A 20,325-nucleotide genomic window follows, 5' to 3' on the forward strand; every position below is an offset into this window, starting at 1 on the left:
CGCTTAGCGACGTGATGATAATAAAGCGAGCACTTAGCTGGCACCGAGTCACAGATACAGGGTCGCGAAAAGCTAATAATCTTAATTTCCCTGATTACGGTCGGATCGCGTAATGCTATTTCCGGTACTTATAATCCAGACATGTTCAATTATCTCGTATACTTTTGAGTTCTAAATTACATTATCATTTTATATTTTTTTTTGATATTATGACATGTCGAAGTGAAGAATAAGATTTTCTTATCGATATATTTGATGTTTAATTCGGTTTTATTTTCAAGCGTCTCTCGATTAGTATAAATGTTTTAATTTTGAAATATAGATTGATCTCACCAATTTATTTTAATTTAATTATACGAATTTTAAATATAAATATAGCAATAAATGCTCTTTATTCGCGAAACAATGCAAATTATTTTGATGAGGAAACTTTTTAATTGCGCACATAAAATTGTGAAACGAAAAGACAATGTAATATAAATTTTTCTCGACACGCTTCTGTCATCTTTAAAAATGGATTTTCCATATAGATTTTCCGTGCGCAACGAAACACATTACATATAACGCTACATTCTATCCTAAAACTCCCTATACGACAAGATAATTCGCTGTCGTAAGCCAGATGTGTACCGCGGAAGATACGGCCTCCGCGAAACCCTCTGTAAGGACAATGCGCCGTTGGCGATCTCGGTACAGAAAGAGAGAAAGGGGATGCACACGCGCACCCGCTCGACGGCGACCGAGGGGGTGAACGGAACAGAACAGAACGGAACGGAACGGAACAGAGAAGAGCGAGAGAGCGAAAGCCGCGGCGCTGTAACTCCCCACTCGGCTCTCTCATCCCCTAGCGATGTACTGACGGAGAGAACGCGCCGGAGGGGTGGCAGCAGCTCGACGGGCGGCGGTGGCTGGCGACGGAGGCAAAGAGGGAGGGTGGTAAAGGCGCATGCCAGTTGGGCCCTCGCCGCGCTACGAGTCGGGCAACCCTAGAATTCTCTCTCACCCTCTCTCGCCGGAACAGTCGCGCGACGTTAACCCTCCTTTTCGCGAGCGGCAGACTCGGACGGAGTGCGGAAAATTCCGGCGACCGCTCTCTCTCTCTCTCTCTTTCTCTCTTTCTCTCCCTTTCTCTCGCGTCGGTTTGTCAATAGAAGAGACCGTGCCGCGTATCGCAGTGATAATAATCGACCGATAATCGCTCGTCTTTCCGGCGCCGTTTTTTACGCGTCCACGGTCAAGGGGATCGACTGCCGTTCGTCTCGTACGCGCGATCGAGCGAACGAATCTCATCGCTTCCTTCGTCGAAATCGAGGAAGTGGTGCTGTAGCAAAGCCGCGTCGTCGGTCGCGATGCCGCGACGTCGCGCGGACGTCGCCCCGCGATAACCGGCACGTGATCGTGCACCGGCTGTCCTAGGAGAATCGTCTTCCGATGTGCCGTCGAACGTAATTATTTTATGAGATGAATGTCTCGTGATAGAAGTTGCTTGTAGCGAAGTCTCGTCGCAGCGGTTAAATATGCAGTTTGTTACCGTGCATCCGTGGCATTAGTCTCTATCGATAAAATATTTAAATTCCATATCATTATTGCGTATTTAAAAACAGATGTGACTGCGTCCAAGTCTCTTTTCATATTCAGCGTACGGTTCTTGTATTAGGCAATCAAGCGTAAAATCGACGATGGACTCATTTAAGATAATTATGCGACGATAATATATCTGAATATCGAGTATATCCTATACATATTTAATACAATTTATATTATCAATAAATAGTCTTTTAAAAGAGACTTTTGTACAATGTCGAGAAAGATAATTTGAAGAAAATTTATTGTATAAAATTGACATATGCGTTTTCTCGCCAATTATTTTATTATCCACGAAAATTTTTATATCGAAAAATAATCGCTGGAGAAAAATTTGTTCGAATTGTCTGTATGTAAATTCTGGCATGATCTTCGTATCACGTATTACGGAGTATTCTCGCTATTCTTCGATTTTCGCCGCGACCCGAAAGTTCACGCGAAAGGACAACGTACTCTGCAGCAACATTCGAAAAGGGTTGTTCGTGGAAGGCCAAGGGCGACGAACTCGCTTCGGGAGTTGACGAACGAGCGATCGGTCCTTTCGCGGAGATGAAGGTTTGCAATATTTAAGCCACTGAGGTATTCAGGACGCGCATTAATTTCGACGGAGGCGGAGGAGCTCCGTGTGAAAAATGCATAAATTCCATTCCTTCTCCGGTTAATTTATTCCGTAACCGTCGTCGCGACACGCGGAAACGAATGCTAATCGGGTGTATCCTCTTCCCCTGGAGCGTGCTAATTCGTGCGAGGGTCGAAGACAAGGGTGCGAGGGAAGGAACATTGAAGGATGCAAACGCGGAGGAGTTGAAATCATTACAATACGCTCGAGACTAATTTGCCCTTTATCGTTAAATGCATCTCGTTGAATACGCTACATTGTTTTCACATTTCCAATGTCAAATTGATTCGACATGTTTGTACGATTTTATACGAACGTCTCTGTGACTATATATTTGCGATTTCCTAATTCGTATCGGAGCTGTCAAATTCACGTTCGTGTCGCGACGAGGCGTGTTCCTCGATCGATGTTTTAATCGAGAAAATAGTCCGAGTGGAACCGCGTATTTATGGTTTTATCGGCGCGAAATGTGTAACATGGCAAAAACGGAATAGAGGATTTGCTCGTTCGAGGACAGAGTTAAAATCGATGTGGAAACGCTTATGCTTTGGTGGTAGCTGTTACGTTACCTGTATCGTTACCTGTTATCATGTTATTTTTTTGTCCGAAACTTATTTAACGCACTTAATGTCAGGATTTAATTCTCGTTACGTTGAAAATTATTCTTTATTAAGTTAAACTAAATTATTCGTGTTTTATACGCTATTTATATATCAATTTTTTCCACGGAATAGTATCTTTCATGTAGAAAATATCGTATTTGCCATTAAACTCTCGCTCGTAATATATATAACCGGCTTTTTAATAATTACCTGAAAGGTTAAACAGATTACACGGGAAAGCTATTAAAAAATCAGTGCAATCCAAACGATGCGAGTTACGCTCCTACGAGCGAAAATAATTGAACGAGGGAATTTATATTTTGCGTCAAAAAAGGAAAATATTGCTAAGAGACATCGTTGCTTCTTATATATATATATATATAGTGACAACCTTTTGATATAAAATCAGCGGTGGTTACTGGAGAACGTAGTTTTAGCGGTAACCTGATTATTCATGCATTCGACTAGCAACTCCGCCAACTGTTTTCGATGCAAGCTTTACATGCTGCCGAATACATTACGTCGCGCGTAGGAGCGATGATGTGACGGAAAGACAGTGCTCCTCTCTTCTTTATATTCGTAACAAGCTTCCTTAAATTACCAATAATGTTATAGATCACGCAGACTATAGAGAGAGTATAGAATATAATACTTCATCTTTTATCAAAGAAATTTGACTACACACGTGTCTTCTCTTTATGCGAGTTTATAAGAAAGATGGAATACAAAAAAAAGTAGATTTCATCTATGTGCATCATTTTTATTTTTATCTTTATTTTTGGAAATTAAAAAAAAAAAGAAATCTTTTGTCTCGTTAAAGGAAGAGAAAATAGTAGACGGAATGAATTTTTTATTTTAAATAGAATAAGAATTGAGTAAACGAAGTAGACAATTTTCAGTCGAAGAATGCGACGTATTTTAATTGTATATCATGTGTTATTATACGTGGTACGAAAATTTAATGAACATCAAGCCGTTTTCAGTGCAGCTGCGGAAACCTTGTCAGACGGCTTTTAATATGTCTTGGTACACATCGTCGACCATTTAAATGAGTTTATGATCGATTTATCGCTTCGAGAGGCATCCTCGTCTGTCGGAGTATTCATTTCCGGAGAAATTTAACTACTATGTGCGTGTACGTGACGAACGCATACATATATTATAGATTTAAATTTTATGGTGCGACGAAGAGACGAGAAACGGCTGCCGCGACGTCTCTTTATTTTCATAAATGCATGACAATCTTGGATAAACGATGATAGACCTACATACTCGACTAACATAACGAGTTTAGTAAAATGGTTATCAATTGATATTCGATACGTGGTGAAAGTCTTCGCATTTGCTTTTCAATTTTTTGGCTAGACATGTTTTTTTTTATGAGAGTGAACGTAAATAAATGTATTTTTTATTGGGCAAAATGTAATTGATGTATTACGTTACCGGTGATGCAATTGCAGCGATGAATTTTGAACTTGTTTGAATTTTATTCACTCGCCGTGCTATTTTTACAAAATATACATGTGTCGCGAGGTAGATTGTGGCAAGAATGGACGCACGCCATTTTCCGTCACAGGGCTGTTTATATTAATACAGGACATTGCATGTTCTCGCTGCGAGGGAAACGACATTTCCGCGCGACAGGTAATTTGCTATTCCGCTTTAGAATTAGCTGACTAATTGCCACGGGTTTACGATGAGAACGAATTCAAAGCTCGATAGGGATACACCGCGTATACGTATCACAACACGTGTAACGCTTTGCCCAATGAGTTTCATGCGTGAATAATTTTCGCCGCTCCAGCTTTCGTATTTATCGTACGTTAATCTTAATATTAACAAATTAATGAAACGCAGACCGTGAACGTGACAAAATTCGCGTTAAGTTGTACTTTGTGACAACAGTGATAACGATCACCGAAACTACGCGAACCCCAAGAGGGGTTTATTATCGTCGATTTAAACATGACATCGAAGCATCTCGACTTATCATTGAGACTACTAACGGATAACGCTCGAACGCGCTGTTCGCTCAAACGTCGAGAAAAGTCTGAACGAGCTTTCTAAAGTCTGCTTCGTGTAAACTTTGTACGTGCGAAAATGTAACAATTTCGTCGATCTACGAGGATTTCTACGATTGCGATTGAAGGATTCGCACGGAGGAAAGTACTAAAAACGCTCGAGGATATCATTCGATGTGGAAAACGCGCAGTCAACATGTTCGCGTGCCTGTGGAATTTCTTCGACTGGTAAGAAGCAATAATAACATCCATTTGTTATATATTGGCGATATAATACGCGGAAAACATTTATTCAGAACATCGCCACTCCTCTTCTTTCTTCTTCCAATAATATAAACCGAGACTGCCGAGACGTCTTATATCTATCTCTTATTTTTCATCTCTTATTCTTTGCAATACACGGAACTCTATAGATTCTTGCTTTTCCGGTTGTGAGGAAATGAATTTTAATTAATATTAATTGCAACACCGTAAACAAACAGCAGTTGAAAAGGAATACACAATTAAAATAATACTAGCCTCGAATACTAGGTTGATGACCGTATTACGTGACGTTTTTGCGGCAACTCAAAACGCTTTCCCTTATTTCCGTGTGCATTAATTCACAGAGGCGGAAATGAGAACGATGGAATCCCTTCGGTCGACTGCAACTTGGCATTGCATAATTCGGAAACGGATTAACGGGGCGCGCACGGCACGGAACAATAAATCTTTTTCTGCTTCGCGCCGCCTTCAATTAGACTTATATTAGTTTATTATTTGAAATATTTACTCATCTCCTAGCGCCTTATTTCCTAAGCGTTCATCTCTCTCTCTCTCTCAATTTTTTTTTTATTCACTATATTTTTCTCCAATTACGAGAGAGAGATGAACTCGAAAGAATTTTATTCACAGTGCTGTGCTCCGTTGATACCGTCATTCATCCCTTATCTTCGTTTAACGCGCGAAATATTTTGAGACAATCGAAAAATGGAAAAAAAGAAGCTTTGCAATGGAAGCATAAAAGTTCAATGCAATCGATATCACTAGACTATTTGACACAGCAGATTCTGCCTTCGTCTTTTATTATTTTGGTTTTCCGATTATTTTCAGTCCTCGTTATTTCGTCAAATCCTTCGTTCCCTTATTATTACATTAAAAAATGCTCAGTTGTAATTAAAATTGGAGAGTGGGGGGAAACAATGTAAGATATATATTACAAAAGCGTTGTCATTGATCCATGAAAATATGCATGAAACGCAAATAGCATCACCCTCTCCTTTCCCTAGATAATTGGACAAAACAAATGTATACTGTTTTCATATCCATGAATATATTTCGTTTATATTATTATTTGGTCTAATCTTTTCGCGATCGGTATCTTTTCATAAAACATGTCCAGCTCTAATTATTCCAAAATACATAAAAATATGTACGGTATAAAAATATTGCGCAGATTTTCGACGAATGCCTTTTATTTTCTCCATCATGGATTTGAAAAAAAATTCAAAATCCTACAGAAAACTTCGACAGCTTAGCTTTAATCGCTTCAAGATTTATGCTAAAATATGAGACACATATAATACGAACGCGCTTCATCTCAATTTTGATCTCATCGAAAAGAATGATAAAAAGCGAATCTCGCAGGACAATCGAAATAGATTTTTCGACTGCGCTTTATCGAGTGCATGAAAAGCGTTTTAAAATTGATTCTCCCATCATACTCATAGAAAGATATCCGTTTGAATATTCCTAGTATATAGTTGAGCGAATATATTTCCTTACGTATGAATAAAAACTTGCCTTTGAAAATGTTTGACGAAACGCTAGCTTGTATCTCTTTTCTCTCTCTCTCTTTTTTTCGTGCCTCTCTTTCTAGGTTTTGCGATACACCCGCTGGATACAAATTATACGCGCGAATCATATTGTCGCATTTATATCGCGCATGCTCTCGAGATATTGCCTCGATACTAGAACCTTTTTATTTGGCTTATATACCGTGTTGGTGAATGTACATACGAAAGGGGAATCGGGCATACGGAATACAACAAGGATCCGACGAGATTGCATGGGAAGCGATGCATTGTAGCCTACGGGAGATAAAGGAACGATTGTTGTCGATAAGGGAGTGAAGTGCGTATATGGGTCAAGTGCTTTTTACGGCCTCGGTAAATTTGATTAACGTATATACAGCCGGGGTAGTATCTCTCTCTATAGTCTCTCGCGTATTTTTTTCTATAATCTCCTAGATTAAGATTAAGATGATTTTATTAAAATGAAAATTAATCAAGGAGAAGAGAGATAATTATACAAGCATTTGTGTGTACGTCATATCTATACATATTCTTATTCGCATTTATATCTTATGTATTTTATGGTAGTTGTTGCACCGAGGCAAACTCGTAACAAAATGTTCATCCGCGAAACTATTTGTAGGAACGGGCTGCAACTTGACAAACATAATTAATCTCGGCGCTTTCTCTCGTTTCATTATTTTATTGTACAAGTTCATTTTATGTAGCATCTTCCGGTAGCTCGCCCATAGTTAAGTACGTTCTGTTCGAACAATGCGACGGGTTTCCACTATTTTCAGCCGGCTAGGCCGACTTTCGCCATGGTTATCGATCGGCTACCTAGGTCAACGAATGTGGCGAGGATTGCACTCGCCGGCAAGACTTCGATTGTTTGACTGCAACACGTGCATTACTATATCATGCGCGTTATAAAGGTCTATTCACACGTATCGCTGACTTGTTCGGTATAATAGGACGATAGCATTGCAGTCACGTTATTACGATATTTGCGCTTCGTTGATTGTCGCTCATGTACAAACAACTCGATTAGCGCAACGTCAATCGTGTACCAGAAGACAATTAAAAAGATTACGCGTATAGAATTATTGAAGAACATTATATATTGAGATTCGCACGAGATGAATCGTACATATGCGGCACAAATATTTACAGATTTAAACGATTCTATATTATATCGAACGCGATTATGTATTATATCACATTATAAAATATTATTAATTTAAGACTTCCAACGTGTAATTGATTATGCAAACGAGATTAATTATAGTATTGAGATTACTTACAAAGAGTTCAATACAGGCGATCTACGAATGTCATCGTTGCATGCAATATTCATGTTGCGAACCTAAATAATTATAATCAAGATTGACGTTACATTCTGAGATATTGATATCACACTTGTCGTTTTGACGCAATTCTTCAATAATTACGTTACTCTAATTAACTTTTAACATTCATTTACTCAAATTTATGATATGCATACTATTGACAAGATGAAAATTTTTCTAAAACAGATAGGGGGAAAAAGATTATTTTCGAAAAATAGTAGCACTTGGTTCATCGAATACTACAAAGGTAACAAGAATGTGGAAATTACGATTCTCTCGAAAAAGGAGGGGAATGTATATTCTGTTTCAATTACACTCCTGGGATGCTGTGAGAGGAAGCGATGCGTTTGATATATATATATATATATATATATATATATATATATATATATATATATATATATGGTACCGCGATTGACAAGACGCCATGTATCGATCTAAACTCTCGTGTATACTCATCGCTCTTCGAGCTTGTCGTAATAATTAACTGACAAGCTCGTTGAGTTTATAATTGACATTGGTAAATAAACTTTAAATTTTTGATTGAACGCGATTTTAGTTTCGATATATTTTAGAGAAATTCCGTCAATAACAATTAGATTATGAAATAAATTTTTGCTAACATGATTTTTTTTAGAAATTACCATTCAAATTTTAAATAATCATCATTTTCGCATTAATTTGTATTATATAAACTATTTATCAAGTAGACACTGTTTATAATTGTATTTTCATCGACATCTTATTGAAATTCATATTATTTCTTATATCTTGCTTATATCACTGTCCAAAGAAGCGTCTCGTGTAATATCGGTTAGCCGATAACCATGATTGTAAGCTGCGAGATAAGGTTTAGTCTCGCGATCAATATTCAGCAGGGAGTCTGACAAAGTAACAGGATGCATCCGCCGGAAAGTTAACATAAATTTTCCAACTAATATCCTGTCTAGGGTTGCACGAAACCCAAGACAAGACAATATTCGCAAAAATATTGTATTGGTCTTGAAAATTTTAATCTTGTCTTGTTCTTGAGAGGATTTTTGTATCAAAGATCTTGTCTTGTCTTGTCTTGTCTTGTCTTGATTTTTATTAACAGTTTTTATTTAACACTGAATTGTTTGTCAGCTTGATAAAAAACAGAAAATAGTAAGTATATCTGATTTCTTCTGTTATCCGAAGCGCCGAGCACGATTTTCGCTTGTTCTTTACTGCGTATGCTCACGTCTCGATTGTGCAGACGCAGTGACGCAGTTTATACACAGAAGAACAGCGTACACATCGCTGTTGTGTATAAAGCAGCTCTTACAATTAGTTCAGACGTGTTCGCGCAGTTTGTATTAAAAAAAATGAAACGTAGTAAATCTAATACAGAGTCCATAAAAAAAACTAAACCAAGTTCTTCTGCTGAACATGCAAACATTTCCGAAAGTGATAATGACAGTTCGGAAATATCTCGTGCAACCCTAATCCTGTCTTATACCGTTAAGCACGGCATGCTTATAAATTAGCTTCGGCGTGCGTAGTTTATTTTGGCTTTACTTCCAATAATTTCCATTAAACTTATATTGTCCGGTCTCCAAGCAACCGACTGTCCTCCGTGAGTCACTCGGCAGTTGATTCCACGAGGCGAGCATAAAGTTCGCCGATAAATTTCTTCGTGGTGATAGTAAGCCGTCCGTCGACCGCGGTTGCGGAAAAGGCTGCGAAGGACGCGGAGAGGAAAAGAGAGCGGAAGTCGGCTTTATCGACTATATAGACCTCGCGTATTGAAACCTGCAGGTACCCAGACGCGTGCTTCACGCTCGTAATATTTTTTGTTTGTAACTCTTCGAAATTGAAAAGAAGAACAGCGTGTGTATTGGGAAACAACACGTATCTATTTCGCATGCAAACTGCCGGAAGAGAGAGAGAGAGAGAGAGAGCAAAGCGGGGAAGCAACGCGTTTTCATGGAACCGCACACTATCGAGGATCCTCTTACATCTTCTCCGAATATGAACCGCAACGAGACGAGCAAGCACTTGGCATCGGTTTACGCGACGAGGGGCTTTCATCCGGGATGCAAAAATATTTGCGAGTTGTTGCGGAGAGGAGGCTTTTTTCCATGCGCGTCTAGTTGCATCGCTCCTTTTTTCCCTATCCATCCTCCCTTCCAGCCGCAAAGCTGTCTCTCGTTTTCTACCATTAGGCTCGTCCTGGTTTATTTTCTCTATTCCTACTTTCCTGGTGCTGGCGATCTTTCATACAACTAAACACGCACATGCATATGTAACTCGTCTCTAAACGAGATGTGATAAAGAATAACATAAAAGTTTACGCAAGTGTATAAATCTGATATATACGTTCGTTCGTGAAAAATATGTTGGTATAAAAAATGATAAGCTTTAAATTAATTAAATTATTGCATTTTTCCTTGCAAAATGTATACTTAAAAAAATGGGATGTATGCGACCCGGGATTGGATACATATTTACACATGCTTATTCAAGCGATTACTTCACGGTCGAGGTCTAGGTTCATATGTAGCTCCACACGCTAATTTTAAACTGACCTTCTCGCGGATGCTGCAATCCGACAAGGTCAACGGTAAAAAAAAAATCAGTTTATATAGCCGACTTTTATATTATATATCACCATCTCCGTCGTTCGCCTATTAGCAATTTATCGGCGTCCAATTATTCGCAGCGCTCCTTCGCGTCTATTTCCGTAGGATATCGATATTGGATACTCTTGTTACAAATTTTCTGGGTCAACTGACAGGGTGAACTTAAAGGATCGCGGGCGTAATCGTTCTACGACGATATCGTGCGAGGGAGTAAATTTTATCCGACGCACTAAAATATCAGAAACTGGCAGCACAGATAGAATGATGTTTAAATGACGTTTTAATGTAATTACTATCGCGTAGATTTGAAGCGTGTCTAATTCACGTGCGCGGATAACTCGCTAGATCGTATTAAATTCTCATTTTCAGATTACCAAAAAGCTATGTCACATGCATTGCTGACATTTTTAATTGTCCGCTTTACTTTGTCCCTCTCACGCGTCATGTCACGTTCAACGCATAATCACTCTAATTTCATTATCGCGTGCGATGTACGGTAGTGTTGTATTACGGTAAATATGTATCCGCTCGTACCATGAATACTGCAATAAACGCACAAAGAATAACGAACAGCTTTTTCTACAGCGCTTCTACCCGTTCCAAGCGCACGATACTTTGATGTCGGTTTGTAGATGATGCGTTTGAAAACATTTTATACAATTATCTTCCGTATCGTAACGTTTTATTTTCCGCCATTAAGCGCCTAAGCGATTATGTCAGACATTCACATTCCATCAAAATATTTTTGATTTATTTATTTAGTCCTGAAAATACGCCGAAAAATTAAATTGTTAAGCTTGACAGAATCGTCATCGACTTTTAATAATTTATGGTTGAGATGGCGGCAGGAAATTTTCATGGCGTTCTGTATAAACGAGTAGAATACAAAATGACAAATTAGGAGGTTCCCGTCGTAATAAGAATTGGAAAAGATGAGTGCGATTGATACCATCGCGTGGCGTACGGACGTTCAACATCGCGCCAGAAATAAATGAGTGTACAACGTCGAGCTACATCAGAGGGATACAATCGTGGCGCATCGCGCCGCATCGCGACGACCCAATTTCGATGCGCAAACGTCAAAGTAACGTACGGTGCATTTCGAGTGCATTCGCGCGCGACGCGACGCAGGGGTTGTTTATATTCCCTCCGCGAAGTCTCTCCTCGTAGAGAACGGCGCCTGATTCTGCATCATTAGATGTCACGTATCGCGCTGCCACGCGTACAACGCAATGATCTCGATCGATCGAGACCACGCGTCGCGTTTATCACTGCTGAAAATTACGTGCTTGTCTCGTGTGCATCTGCAATCAATTGCATCGCGATAGAGAGACAAGCTTGAATAGAGCTCGCGGTTCATTTTGATCAACGCGTTCGCTAGCTATTGCATTTTAATTATAATCAGATTATTATTATGTGTTGGAATATTTCTGAGTAAAAACACTTGGCATTTTTAAAATTTAAAATGTTATAAAGAGTATAATTTTGATTCGAAACAAATTTATCGTACTCGTGGATATTATTTACGCGCACACATGGATATTATTATGTGTCTCATATCGCATTTGGACTCTATAGCATCGATTAAGGAGGATTGCGCGAGATTACAATCATTAAAAAAATATTAAAAAAAAAAAATCAATATATAACACTGCCTTTTATACGGGACCTTCAACATGAAGACTCGGAGTTTCGAGCAAACTTGTGCGGAGGAAAATAGCGGTATGGCGATTACGGAGATGAAAACAACTCCATTAGCGTACTGCGGTTTAGTACATTGGTTTTTAATTACGTTGTGAACTTTGGCGTGATATTTCTCTTTCTCTTTCTACCACTAGAGCAGCAATTCTGTGCCAATTAAGGGCAGTCATTAAAACCGCGTATAATCGCGATATATATATAATTTCGAACGGCGAAATGCGAATCACGCAATATGTGGAGTGTATCTAGAATTTCATTGTAATGCTATTTCGCTCGCTATTCCGGGTAAATGACATTAATCATTTAGACGTTAATACGTTTCATCGATATCGCGCATCGCGCGCTCTGTTACAGTCGATTATCTTAGGGTCGTCTAAACGCGATTAGAACTCTAATGTCGAGTAAGGAGATCAGCGGGTGGCGTTCGATGGAGCGAATTGGAAACGGATGACAAACAGAACCGGTCAATCGAATCTGCGGTTTCGGCAAACCGTGATGCATTTCCATCATCGCTTTCAGCTTTCGAGGCTTGGTAAAACGAATCGACAATTTTTAGGTCGATCTCGCGTAGTCATCGGATTCGCCAGTTCCGCAATTAGTGCGCGAAAATAAAGACTACTTGACGACAGAAATTTACAAATCGATCTGTTTTTATAAATTATAACATTTATTTTAATTATAATTTCTTTTTAATTAATTAGTTGGAAAGCTGGTGAGATGTACTCCTATAGAAATGCGCCATTTTATTCGAAAAAAATACAAAAAATTCTGGAATTTGTAATATGTGGAAAGTTTTTCATAATTTAAGGCTAATAATTGAGACGATAGATAATAGATATCGAACTGAATATCGAATACCGTACTTGGCACGATATCAAATGAACGCTCATTATATTCTGATGGCGGTTGGGATGGGAAGGTTCCCATATTGACGTTTCAATTATCGATGTTCGAAAACGAAAACTCTTGGATCGAGCACTCGGCGGCATCAATTCATAATAATTCGTACAATTTTGGGGGCCAACGGCATATAAATCACACAAAATGGACGATAAAAAGATGCAAGTTTTAATATCGGCGTACCGACATTGTGCACGGAATGGAAATGGCATTCGATCAACGGCCGTCGAATCTCTGTTGTGTCGCGCGTCGCCCGATGCGCACACGTGCTCGTCCATCTCGTTCACGTGCGTGTATTTCGTCACGTGCGGCGTTCGGTCTACGCACCGTTCATGTCGCTTCTCTCAGGAATAAAATCGTTCGGGATGCGATAAATCGATCTCTCGCGCTAACCGAAGCGACTTTCCAAACGAATAACTCCACGTCATGTCGCGCAACTCTGTACATCGCGCTTTCCGACCTGCAGCCTTGGTTAATAAAAAGCGATGGCTCGCGTTATGTGCTTGACGCATATCCGTTTACCTTTGCCGAAGGGCATCCCTGCCGTGGTGTATTGACCCTTTCCTTTCTGCAGTAGTAGGGAAAAATTCTTGTTCAATGGGTATCGTAACAGGATGAGATAATCTTTCCTGTATAAAAATTACACAAAGGCGACACATCACGTAATTACATTAATTTTTTTAAACAGGTAATAACATAAAAATATGATTCTCTTTTTCATAAAAGAGGGTTATACTGTAATAAAAAAAAAAAGGCTCCATATATAATATAATATACGCCATATAAAAGTTCGATATAAATATATCTCTCTTAAAATAAAAAATTTATCGTAAAATTTTATCGTAAAAGCGATTCGTGAATATACGTCGAGTTTTCTAAAGGAAGAATGCGCGCGTTTTATTCAGAATTACATTATTCTAATAGCGGTCACTATTAGATAGAATGTCAGTTCTTCTGCGGAAGTTTGTCGAATGAAACTTTCATATTAGAACATTTTTTTTTTCTTTTTTTGACGAGGCGATATTGAACGGTCTCTGCGCCAGCATGGTCAATAAATTTTCAATGCTCTCATACCAAAAAAGCGCCGATGGATAGCTTGTTCCGTCGGTATTGTTTTAGAATCGAGGTCGAGATTCGTCTGCAAGTTGCGGAAGCGGAAAGTGACGATCGAAAGATTATTGAGGAGATTATATTTTGATGGCGGAGAAATCTAGGAGAAAATACAGCGAGTATAATACCATGAAAAAGCGGTGACAGAATAACGAGCGAGATATTTATAACATATCAGATTGACGAGATTTACTTGTTGTTATAAATGTAATATACAGTCATGCGTTACAATAGGTATTTTTTTGTTGTTGTTGCAGGCTCGACCAGCCGGTGACCAGCTCAACACCTGGAATGGACAACAAAAAGGTAGATAAAACATGCTTGATATATTAAATATTTATTATCATTGATATACAATAATTTTTCAATATCTCGTATACAATTACCGAACTAATTTTTTCTCGTGATACGTATCCGATAGAACTCAATCTTGTAATGAGGTCAAGCTATAAAATTGGCAATGTCGCGTCGTAGGAAATTGCATAACGTAGCTCAGATCGCCATAAATAATGGTCGATCGATTATTACCTACTGTTTGGAACCGCAATGTTTAATGAGTTGCATGCGGTATGCGAGCCTTTGTGAACGAGAATGGCGGAGTTTAGCGCGAAACCATCGGCGCTCCCAATTAGACGCATCGCTCGAATTAGCGACAATTATCTCATTGGGACTAATGGCGAGGGATACGTATCGGCGATACGATTAAATCCTATATAAAAGGCAGAGAGAGAACCGAAAGAACGAGAATTTGTCTGAAAAATTCGGCCGCTTTTTTCATCCGCGAAACCAAGTTTTCCTTAGGATCGGCAAATTTTGGAGTCTCGTCTTTTTTATCACATCGAACCGCGTATTCACTTTTGTTATCGGGTTTTTGTAATTTAACGGATTACTCAACAACTCCTCTTCTTTGTCCGGCTTTTTCATGGAATGACGAAAATTTGCGCTGGAAAATTTCGAGACAGACGATCGCGCAAACGGATGAGACAGCGAGCGTGCGCTAATATTTCTCGACAGCTGCATAATATTTTAGAAGTAGAAAATTGCAAGATTTCAGGGAAGAATCGATCGTACGATTTCGCCTCGACGTATATATGCATATTGTTATTATTTAATGTATCCCTCGGAGGCGTGCAAACATCTTTGATATAATTCTATTTTATTTATATTGCGATTTATATAAAGGTACTCTGTACAGTGCTTCGCATATTATATGCGAATTTTAGCTTGCATTTTCTCAAAGATGTATTCGCGGCGCTTTATATTCTTGAAAAATACAGGTCGCGTTATCGGCGTTTCGGAGAGAGTCAAAGAACTGCAAGCGTCCGGAAAGGAAGTGTTTTCCGGAACCTTTCTTTATGCCTTTCGATAAAATGTACGAGTCTCATGTTGACGAAAGCTTTTCCAGGAAGTAAAATCTGCTAGATATCGCATCTGAAGACACAATAGTGTCTGAGTAAGGAGAGTTTGTATAACGTTGTCAGAATAGAGATTGTCGATATCAGTTCTCTCGATAAATGCATTTATATCATCTCGCAACTTATTGTTGCTTGTTATTTACGGTTTTTCATAACGTACGAAAAAAGAAAAAATAATGACGGAAATTCAATGGCGACATATTTATTTCAAATAAAACTTGCGAACGTCGTGTGTGTAAATGATTTTTCATTTTGCTGACTGCATTTGGGATCGAAATGTCACGAAAAATTGCGAAAGAAAAAGAAAACCAATTGAGGCCAAGCAAGATAGAGTGTGCGGTAAATTATCCATTTTTACGTCAGGGATGGAATTTTTCGAGTATTTCCACGGACCTCGTCAATCTTTTGTTGTACCGGGATTGGTTTTTGCGCATGTATTTTTAAAGCAAATGAAAGAAAGAGACAAAGGGAAATCGATAACGAACTGCATAATACACCGGGTCTATTTCCAGGATTAAATCCGACCGAACTTGCAAAAGCACGCGCGCTCTTCTCGTTGAAAATGCATGCCACCCCGCCTCTGCGATACACGTCTATCAAGTAATTAGTTATTTAGTAGTGTTTTTGCTCATCAAATGTCAGCTCGCATTTTTTATTTCTTCCCACGCGTAGCATAACAAGAAGAGAAAAATCGAACGGATTGGATGAATTTCACGTTCAAATGGCGATCGCGCTATTGTCTTCTTCTTTTCTCATTCTCGTTTCATTCATTCTTCGTTGGCTTTTCATCATCGAATATACGTTTCGAGTGGCACGACGAAATTTTCGTCGGCTAACAAGAGTTTTCACGATAACCCGACGCGTTGCCAAGCGGAAAAGTGGATTTCGATCAGCTGCATTTAGGAAAGCACCGAATAAAAGATACCGGGAGATTTCGGTCACGTGTGTCGGCGACGAGACGCGATTTCAAATTTTACCAAAGATTTATAGCTCTACGTCCTTTTCTCGGGGATATCGTATTACATCTGTCTTGCTTGAAAAATATTTAAACCTGTTTGATATTTCATCTCAACGTCACACGCCGTGACAGGCGTCTGTCCTGTAAATCACGACCGTTTCCTATCGCCCGTATACATTTGCAAAAGCTGATAATAAAATATTCAACCATATTTCTATATGTCACATCAACTGGATGGATTTTTCTTATTATATTTATATATATCTATATATATATATATCTACTTTGTATATTAATAATAAATATATACCAGAGGTACTCTGCAAATCCTAGGATCAATTTTTGCTTAATGAAAATTTGATTAGATATCACGTTTACTCACGATCCCTTCAAGTTTTTACACAAAAATTAAATACATAAAGTAAATTACAAACTACAAAATTTTCCGAAATGGATTAAAGAATAACAAGCCATTAATCTTAAGGGATCTTTTTTCTTCTTTTTTTAAGAACGGGTTTCGCACATTTGTTAAATTAAAATTAAACTTTACCGCAAGATTTATAATTGATCGTTCCTGTAAAAAGACGATTTTTATTTTTATTATACAGATTGTCCAATCGGCTACGCCGCCCGCTGTACCTGTCCAGGTACGTAGCAAACACGATGGCTCGGGAGTGGCGGCTTCCATATCGGGGGTGCGCAGACGGAGCGGTCCTCAAGGGGGACTGCGTTCGCCCGCTGCGAAAAGGCCCCTCTCCGCCCCCGTTGCACTTCAGGGCTGGTTGCATAAGCAAGGTTCGGAAGGTCTCATGCTCTGGAAGAAACGTTGGTTCGTTCTCTCCGAATACTGTCTCTTTTACTACAAAGGTAAGTGTGCGCTATTGACATCTTGTTTTTATTTTGAACATTTTAGCTTTGAACTTTTTCGCTTTTTTCCCCATTATTTTTACGATGAATACGACGCTAATGTATGCCAGTTTTAATAAGCATGATTATTCGGAATAGCGCTTGTTTAATATTCAGATTCGACGAATGTATAACGCTTATTTGTTTTGTAATTAACAATCGGCATTATGAACCGGTATAAACAATAATTACCCTCGGAATATCTATTAACAACTAATTCGACGGAAATTAAATTTGATTGTCGGTACAAATAAGCTCTTATTGAGCATATTGCGTATATAAATGGAACGAATAAGTTTTTTAATAATTATTTTGCATCAAACTGATATTACAATTCTTAGTAATATTTAGCTATTCGCAATTAAACTTAATTGAGAAGAATTTTCAATCTTTACAATCATATAACATAATTGATGGTTTTCTCTTTAAAATAATATGTGAATTTTCACAAAATGTATACTGAACGGTAAAAATTATTTCCAAATGTGAACATAAAATTCATAGACATTAATGTTCAATTCGGATCGATTTGTATCTGCCCTACTTACGAGCTTTTATTTTGATGCATTTATCAACTTCGTGAAGCCATTCTGTGACATCCAGCCAAGTTCCGTCTCGCTAGTTTAGATCGCACAGACGACCAATTTTCGGTCGTCTTGGATGCCGCTGCTCTTCTATTTCGACTCAGGGCGCTAATTACACCCGGCTCCTTTGATTCAATAGATGCATGCAGTCATTACAGTGGAGATGTGCGAAATGTTCTCTGTTAAGGATACACTACATGCGCGGTCTAGCACTTCAGTTTGTCTTGTACGTAATCCGAGAAGAAGGAAGTTCTCGTTGCAAGTTCGCGGCGGTTCGACACGTCGTTTACACTGACGAACTTTAGTTAAATTAGATTCGATAGATACCGCTCCTAATTAGCAGCTCGCCGAGCCTCTTCGAGTATCCTAATATCGTCCGCAAAAGTACTGGAACTAATACTTGGCAACAAACTTCTTCGATCCGATTGCTCCGTAAATATCGTAGAAAGTTTGTTTAACATGTTCGCGAGATTGGTGATCGATCTTCCGCCTTGAAAGATATATATATATATTTCGTTTTTTATTATATACTTATTAATTTCCTTCCCTTAAGTAAAGTAAAAGAAATATTTCGCGAAGAAATATAGCTTTTTCTCTCCATCAAGAGTAGACTTTTTGGGTTCTTGCATCTTCAATTAAAATCAAAATTTTTCAAGATTAGAAGGATATTAGAAAGATTTTACTTTATTCAAATACGCATATAAACAATTAAGTTTTGTATTTTGTTATCAAAATGCGATAAAGGAATATTTATGTGGATTAGATAATTGAGATTCCGTTCTCTAATTGGTAAAGCATTTGTTTATTGCGTCTGTACGTTACTCTAGCGTTTATCACTAGAACGCTTGGAATTCGTTTAGACTAAAATTCCAGCTTATCCAAAACGTAACGTGAAAGGGAATTCAATTTGCCTGTCGAGATTTCACGGTTATATACAAACTTCGTATACATTCAAAATTCCGTATTTCGTTTGGCGAAATTTCTTGTTTTTTAAAATTAATACTATTGTAAACGCGAACTGTAAGAAATGTAGGTAAAAATGTTTATTCTCGACAATATTTGAAACTATATAGAAATTGTCTCTTTCACGCCCAAAGTATATTAGTCATATAAACACACTGTTGAAAAAAAATATTTTTAGAGTTGAAAAGAAAGAATGTATGAGAATATGTTGCAATCACAGTCGATATGGTACAATCAAATAGTAGATGTAAATTTGTCAGGATCGAAAACAGAATATCGTTAAAAATATTTTTATGTTTGATTAAACGTGACATCCGTACAATTTTATTCGTTACAAAAGATAGGCAGAGTAGTGTATCTATCTTTTTTGTGACACCCTATTTTTTTCTTGCGAAAAATTAAGACGCGCTGAATTACGACGGTAGATGCACGTGCAATTTTTATGTAAAATTAATCTTATTACCCCGAATATTTAATTTTCAAAATAAAGTCTAATCATCGCGTTGTAGCATCTGATGTAACGTAGCAATCTATTAATTTGCAGGTCCGGAGGAGGAGAAACTGCTTGGTTCGATATTACTTCCTTCGTACAGAGTTACCGCCTGCAAACCCGAAGACAAAGTCAACAAGAAGTTTGCCTTCAAGGCCGAACATGCAAACATGAGGACTTACCACTTTGCAGCTGACAATCGCGAGAGCATGAACCAATGGGTGAACGCACTTACTCTGGCGACCCTTCTACAAGATCCTAATCCGTAAGTTGTATATGTTCATTTTTAACTCGTATAAAAATTTACGTGAACCTTGTACGTATGCTATGAGCTTACCAATCATCATAAATTATTATCGATCAGAAATTAAGCGAAATTATTTATTGAATTCTAATAAAGAAGTGTCAATTTAAATTGAAAAACGTACATTTCGACGTTTAATAATTATAGGTTTGTAAAGAGAAAAGAGTTTGCATGTTTTATCGCTTTTGTCATCACACATGTTGAATAAATTAACGAATGTGAGAGATGAAAAATGTGATGGCTGAATCGATACAGAACTGATTGTTTTTTTTTTTTCTATTATTGTAATAATCGCATTCTCTCGTTATTACATTGGTTCACTTTTATCCTTTACACATCTGGCGCCTCTTTGTGATAATGTTCTCTCATTTCATACTCTCCTGCTCGTAATTCTCCTCCGTTTTATGATATCGCACTGTACTTTGAAATTACGGAGAGACCGTT

General features: G+C 38.2%; 1 protein-coding gene across 9 annotated transcripts in view; it reads left to right on the forward strand.

Annotated features, from left to right (window-relative positions):
• The window catches only part of LOC115238383, a 122,033-nt gene that overhangs the window by 52,054 nt on the left and 49,654 nt on the right, over positions 1-20,325 (forward strand). For 8 of the 9 annotated variants that reach the window (XR_003884492.1, XM_029812148.1, XM_029812155.1 and 5 more), the window contains 3 exons: positions 14,519-14,567; positions 17,243-17,501; positions 19,632-19,842. Coding sequence is in view for 8 of the 9 variants with exons in the window: in XM_029812148.1 (XP_029668008.1) it covers positions 14,519-14,567; positions 17,243-17,501; positions 19,632-19,842 (519 nt within the window). In the remaining variant the exon portion in view is untranslated. Of the gene's footprint in view, positions 1-4,054; positions 5,055-14,518; positions 14,568-17,242; positions 17,502-19,631; positions 19,843-20,325 lie in introns of those variants that run through there. The other variant, XM_029812154.1, reaches the window with a different exon arrangement.

Source organism: Formica exsecta, unplaced genomic scaffold (genome assembly GCF_003651465.1).
Source record: "Formica exsecta isolate Colony F162 unplaced genomic scaffold, ASM365146v1 scaffold333, whole genome shotgun sequence".
NCBI classification, from domain to species: Eukaryota; Metazoa; Arthropoda; class Insecta; order Hymenoptera; family Formicidae; genus Formica; species Formica exsecta.